Source organism: Theobroma cacao, chromosome 7 (assembly GCF_053813885.1).
Source record: "Theobroma cacao isolate CCN51 chromosome 7, ASM5381388v1, whole genome shotgun sequence".
NCBI lineage: Eukaryota > Viridiplantae > Streptophyta > Magnoliopsida > Malvales > Malvaceae > Theobroma > Theobroma cacao.
The window spans coordinates 12,911,585-12,918,818 of record NC_142645.1 but is presented as its reverse complement, the minus strand read 5'-3'; the positions used below and the strand labels follow the sequence as shown (position 1 = coordinate 12,918,818).

Genomic DNA, 7,234 nt, shown 5'->3' with positions numbered 1-7,234 from the left:
AGTAGACAGGGTCAGAACTAAGAACATCCAGAATTATAAGAAACATTGCGAGTGGTAGGGCAATAGTTGCTAAGCAAAACCTTCTTCTAGCAGGGTTGCCTTCTGCAATATGCTTTATCATTTCATACATGTCATGTACAAACAGATTATTTCCTCAATTTTCTATATATTGAACCTAGGAAACTAGAATTGGAATTTTAGGATGGGAATATCAACACAAGACAGGTAACTTTTAACTATGTATGGAAAATTCTTTCACATTTGATCTTTTCCTTCAATGTAAACTGATCTTGCAGTTAACTCCATTTTTTCAGAACACAATAAAACCTATACCTCGTAAGACTGATCTATAACCGTATTTACAATAAGAGGTGAAACAGACTTATTTATGTAATTCTAAACACAGCTATGATGGAAACAAGTTGCTTATTTCCTCTGAGCTGTGGTTAAACCTGGTAAAGGATACCAATTTCGAGAAGGGAAGTGTGAGGAATCCCAAGTGCAACTGCAGGACGCCTACTATTACGTCTAATAAACCCATAGATTATGTTAATTACAAATTTCTTCAAGAAAGAAGATGCCTCATTGGCTCTGATATGAGTGTTTGCCATCATGTAAGACACCCCAGATTCCTTTGCTTCCATTAGTTCCTCCACTTCATTACTGGATCGAGACATTTTCCATCCAGCTGCTTGCCTTCTTCGACCAGCGCCTCCAGCAATGATCTCATAACACATAGTACCAGCATCTTTGACAGGAAGTGGTGATTGCCCTATGGCTGCAAGTTCTTCACTAATGGACTCGCGTTTCAGAAACTTTGAGACATTTTCAATCAGTTTGGTTTGGAAGTCATAGCTATCACCAACATCCTTGTATCCAAACCTATCCATTGTGTTGTATTCATGATAAAAGTAATAGTAATAGTAATCTGAAGATAATAACTTGTACTCAGTAGCTTATGTTAGAATTATGGATTGAGGAATTTGATTAACAATTACCTTACAATACACCGGTAAAAACAGAATTCAGGTGGGCCAACCCGAGCAACGTGGAAGCGCTGATCAGCTGGAACTTTTGGAATCATAACATTATGCAGGGTCACAAAGATGAGAATCTGATGGAATGCTGGAAAGCTTGCCACAAAATGTGCAAACATTGGTGGAACACCGGAGACAACATTGGAGTAAACTAGGCCAATTCCAGGAATCCTTGTTATTCCAAGGCCTGGAACAAGAGCAAGAAAACTATCCAAAGATACCTTATTGTCCAACTCAAATGATTGTTTTTTTAAAGTCCCATAGTGCCATATTGACATTAGAGACATGATTATTGCAGAGACAAGAAGGGGAAGCCATCCCCCTTTGTGTACTTTAGCAAGGCATGCAGAAAAATAAAGCAGTTCCACAGATCCAAAGGCTAGTACAAACAATAATGCCAGGAAAACACTTCGATTCCAAACAGTAATGATGATCAAAAACATCAAGCAGGTTGTAACAAACATGACTGTAATCACAGCAAGGCCTGTGTAAACAAAAGCACAGACGAAAGCGAATTGTTGGCTTAGAGAGGAAGCAAAATGAGGGATATAGAGAAGGATAAGGCAAGAAGTCACAAACCATATGCATTGCCAATCATGTCAGTGTCTCTAAATCCATTAACAACAGCCAGGCATAGCATCATCAACATCCAGTTTACCTCTGGTATGTATATCTGTCCATGCATTTTCTTTGATGTGTGTATTATCTTCACACGCGGGAAGCAACTTAGTGCCCTGCACTGACTGATGATGGAGAATGTAGCAGAGATTATTGCTTGACTTCCAACTACCGTTGCAAGAGTGGCAATAATGAACACTGGCCAAAATACAGCCTCTAGAAGCAAAGGAAGAAATGCAGTAGGAACAAAAAAATCAGATTATTTATGCACAAACTTATGCATGCACGGACATAGATCCAAATTAAATGACAATGTGACATCTAATGATGCCTTTATTTGTTAATTTAGTTTAGAAATGAAGCAAGCTATTTGTGTCCTTGTAAGGTGAACCATTTCTCTGATGAAGATTCAAGATTATGTCCAACAATCATATAACTATTCTTCTACTAAATAAAGTCATCATGCTTAAAATTAAGCTTCAAAATGGAAAGCAAAGAAGTTCTTTTTCAGTGGTAGAGACCATATAATTGTCAAGCTTACCAGGAATGGCCTTGTAGAAACTACTTTGAAGATTCATTCTATGCTTGGAGAGATAAGCAGCTTCACCCATGTATGCTAGAACTAAGCAAGGATAAACAACTGCTGTAAAGCCTATCTGTCATTCCATTTGTATTAGCAAAAAGGAAAGCTGTTACTGAAATAAAAGACTACAAAGCAGAAAGGATAACTGACAACATAATTTTGATTTCTTACAATTGGAAGTTGGTAGTCAATCATAAAAATTGGCAGCACAAAGTAAAAGCAGTACTCTTTGAAATCATATTGTCTAACTTTTCAAAAACGTATCAAAGCGTCATAAGATAGAAGGAAACAATAAGTACCCTGACAGAAAGCGGAGAGAAATGACCAAGATCAGCAAACAATGCTTCTGCACCTGAAAGAGAAATCATAGTATATTCAGGCTTACCGAAAAGAAGGTTCCTGTCAGAAACAACAAAAATTTAAGGTCTTTCTCTGAAATACACCTGTAATGCAAAGGACAATGCCTCCGAGAGAACTCCATCCATCTTTTCCAGCTCTCTTGAAGAAATTGTAAATATAGTGTGGTGACACAGCGCATAGAACATGAGGATTCCAGTGGAATATGTTGTAAATGCCAACTCCAGTAATGCATATAAGCCAACCTATCAATATTGGAGCAAATAGAAACCCAACTCTGTGTGTTCCATAGTGCTGAAGAGCAAAAAGCCCAACCAAGATAATGCAGGCAAAGAACACAGTATGATCTGGCAAGTATGAACATGTTAGAAGAACCACAAAAAAGCCCACATGTGGTCATATATGGAATATAGAAGCAACTTTGGCTGTCATGGAACTTTTTGTCAGATATAAATATTTCTTCCATTCAATCCGATCACAATTTTTAAGTGTTGCAAATCCATAGAAAATGAAGTCATAGTTAAACAGATGGGAGGAGGGAGGGGGAGAGGTGTTGAAGAAGAAAGCACGATCAAGTAAAAATAAATAATAACAGATGTTCAAGTACATTTATTTTCATCATTTGTACTCAGGAATTCAGATGTGGAACAGAAGAAAAAACGTATTCTGATTGAACTTACTCTCATTTAAATCTGTAAACTTAATCTGTAAACCAGAGACTGCAGAGAGGACTGAAAAACAAAATCAAGGAAACCTGTCTAGTCAGCAAGTTTACTACAAATTCAATTGACATATGGGGAAAAAATGCCGAACGTGAAAAATCAAAGAGTAGGAAAAAAATCACTTGAAAGAGTCAGAATGATTGAAATTATAATGCTCATACCAGACATAGTCGGAGTGAGGATTCCATCACCAATAACCATGCTTGTTCCAAGGAGAACAACAAGTAGTAGAACAACCCGAGAGCTATGATATTTCTCAAAGAACTGTTTTATGAGTAAACTAGTTCGTGTGTCCTCAATAGGTTCTTCAGACTTGTCAGTGGATACATGCTCATCTGCTACATTGGCAGTATTCAAAAGGCCCATCCTTGAGTGTCGGCAGAGCAATGAGTACAAAGCAAAGGTTCCTCCTGCTCAGGATCAACTATGTTCATTAAAGCAATAAAATGCTGGAAAGCATAGGTTATCGGATTAGTGTGGCACCTTCACCATTGTCATCGGCACCTAATACAAAGACTGCATACTTTAGAAGAGGGATGATTGTCAAAGTCCAGAAAATCAAAGAAAGAACCCCAAAAATCTCATGGTCTTCGCTGTACGGCTGCAATCTCCCAGAGAATGTGCTTTTATAGACATATATAGGAGATGTGCACAGATCTCCATAGACAACCCCGAAACTCTGGTAAGCAAGACAGAGAGTAGTCCTGTAGAATTTCTGGCAGAGAGGAATAAGAAAGCAACTGTTATTAATTGAAATAGTGATTCAGTTCTATATGTACTATTGATCACATAATAAATATAGAGATGGTAGCATCACAATGAAAATTAGATTAACCATCCATTTCGCAACACCACGCAAAGTAAATGAATTTGTATAATTGAAGTTTATTGAACCGAGACATATCTAACATTCCAAACTCTTTTGCCTTCTGCTTGATTAACGTCAAACCGCGCAATTTAATAACAATATAATAAGATCATGCATAATATTTAAAAAAATCTTTAAACTGTTGAAAAAAAATTAAATAAGTTTTTAGTCTTCTATTACTTTCAATAATCCTTTATACTTTTATTTTAAATTAAATATATCTTTATAATTAAAATTTGAGTAATTGTCATTAGTTAAAATACATTTATCATTTTATACTGATGCGAAGTTGATGTGAAAGATGAAAGTGTCATATAATCATATCATCTCTCAATATCAACATGTCATGTCATTTTTTATTATAATAAATAAATATACTACATCAACATCACATGACATAAATTGAAGTGACATTCTGACCAACTACAGTTAATTTATTAATTATGAGAATCTATTTGGTTTAAAATAAATATATAAATTTGATTGAACGTATTAAAAAAATAAATATTTATTTAAATTTTTTAAATAATTCAAAAAAAATTTTAAATATTATATGGAAAAAATATGATTTTGTAGTTTGATAAATTATGTCAGTTAAAGTAGAATTGAAATTGAGAATTGGATAGAAGAAGAACCAAAATGCAAATCCTGATGATAAATTTTTAAGAAACAAAAATTGAAGGCAAAGGAACAATATGAAGATGAAGATGAAGAAATTCCTCAACCATCAAGATCATATTAATTTGCAATCAGTTCATAATGTAATATAAGACAAAGCATGTTGAAAGCAGAATCTAATTTGAACATGCAAGCAGTTCAGTAAAAATATAGCCTTAAATTACACCAGAATCCTTGCAATTATATCAAGAGATAATATATATATATATGTATAACATGATGACAGGAAAAAAGAGGTCTCTGATTGTGAAGAAAAATACAAAAATGTGAATGCAACCACTGGAGTATACTAACAAGTCTTTAGATTTATTCCAGAGAAAACGAAACAAAACAAGAACCCAAAACTTCATTCTTTTTTTCTTTCTTCTTCTTTTTAACTTTCTCAGGAACCAAACAGGCAATAGAATTGTATGGAAATTCTTAACTGTAGACACAGAGGTAGACTGATGTAAGCACAACTTACCAGTCGAGAAACCTGGGTCGTTGAACCAGTCTCGGATTCCATACTCATCAGAAGTTGGAGAGTTGATATTGAATTCCTTATGAACTACAAGAACGACTTAAAACTTTTTTGTTTGAATTATGTATCTTAACCCTCAAAGGTGACTAAAATCAAAGCTGTTCATTTCAGAACATCATAGATACCCCAGAAAGTAAGGAAACAAAAGAGAAGATAAGTTAATGAACAGTATCTAGAACTTTGATTCTCTTGGGATGATAACATCGCCTTTAAAGGAATCTGATGAGAGAGACAGAGAAAAGGAAGTTTGGAGAGTGAGTTTTTGTAAGGGCATGCAGTTAAATAGAAAGAGTCAAAGGTAGCCCAAAGAAAGGTCCGTAGCATGACCTTCTTGGATCCACCCATGATACGGTGGTTACTAAAAACTGAACAGAAAGGATAAATCTCATTTTTGCCATTTTAAAGTACACCTTTTTTTTTCTTCATTGTTTCCTTTTGTCATATATGGCGAAATACTATAATTTCATTGAGTTTTAACTCCAAACCATCCACTAGGGCAGACCAAAATACTTCCTATCTCAACAAACACACCGAAACAAATTATGTTGGATCAACTCGGTCAATGGCCACTTAAGTTATTAAGGATATAATTTTTAATAATAATTATTTAAACTTCCTAATCAATTATATATATATATATACTAGATGTTATGTATATGTTGAACGTTAGTTGTTATTTACATGTTAGATGTTGTTTATGTATAATTCGGATTATTCAATTTTATAAATTAAAAAATGATAGTAAAATTTTAATATTTTGTGGGAATTGACTGAATTGACCAAACTTGTTAGGTTTTCAATTAGTTAAGATATCTCCTACATTTCGATTGGTTTTGTCGATTTTATGGTGAAATTCATTTTGTTCAATTTTGACATTTTCAAATTGAATTGATCGAATCGACCATTTGCATGGTCCTCTTAATAAGCATTAAGTTAACTTGATGTATCAACTCCTAACCAAATAGGGGTGAGCAATTGGGCCGTTTGGTCCATTTGGTCTAATATACTTAAGGATCAAATAAACCAAATGTTTATAAAAAACTGATCAAAACTAACTAAATATAAAAGAAAATCAAACCAATCAAACATCAAATTAGTTCAGTCGGTTCAATTTTGAACCAATGGATTAAAATTTTATCATTTTCTTTTTACAAATTACAATATTAAAATTTATAAACTTCATCTATAGCTATAAAATATATAAATAATCTAAATGTAACAAAAACATAACATTTGTTCCTTCACTCGTATAATTATGTCTTTTTACATAAACCATTAAATTAACATTTAAAATTCAACATAACAAATAGTCAAAAATAATAAAATTAACATCTACAAAATAAAACTATCTAACATAAGACCATTAATCATAACAAATTATCAACTTGCTTAGGGTGTTTAGGATTTAGGTTTAGGTTTTAAAGAAAAGAAAGAGTAAAGTGTAAAGGTGACTAGGTGAGAAAAAAAAAAGTAAAGGATAGGTGGTTAAAAAATAAAAATGAAAAAGTGAAAGGTGGGGAATGTAACTTAGTAAATAACAATTAAAAATTAAAAATATTAAATGTAGATTATATTTTACATAAATTTAAAAAAAAATATGTACTTTATATTAAATATATTAATATATATATAAAATTATTTTGGTTTTTTGATTGGTTTGGTTCAAAATTTTAAAATTGAGAACTGATTCAATAAACCAATTGGACTAAACATTTTGGACTAATTGACTCAATGGAATAATTAAACCAAATCGTTTTATCTAAATCACATTTAATTTGATTGAGTAATTGATCTGGTCCAATTTTACTTACTTCTACAACCAAGAAAATATAGACTAAATCATGTTTTGTG

General features: G+C 33.0%; 1 protein-coding gene across 1 annotated transcript; it reads right to left on the bottom strand.

Moving 5' to 3' along the window:
• Nucleotides 1-294: 294 nt before the first annotated feature.
• LOC18594662 (putative potassium transporter 13) lies at nucleotides 295-5,507 on the bottom strand. Its single transcript, XM_018124098.2, has 10 exons — nucleotides 5,327-5,507; nucleotides 3,801-4,032; nucleotides 3,479-3,727; nucleotides 3,276-3,326; nucleotides 2,682-2,942; nucleotides 2,538-2,590; nucleotides 2,197-2,311; nucleotides 1,617-1,871; nucleotides 999-1,521; nucleotides 295-882 (listed from the first exon to the last, which is right to left on the bottom strand). The coding sequence occupies exons 1-10, from the start codon at nucleotides 5,372-5,374 to the stop codon at nucleotides 447-449; spliced, it is 2,223 nt and encodes a 740-aa protein (XP_017979587.2). The 5' UTR covers nucleotides 5,375-5,507; the 3' UTR covers nucleotides 295-446.
• Between the last annotated feature and the right edge of the window lie 1,727 nt (nucleotides 5,508-7,234).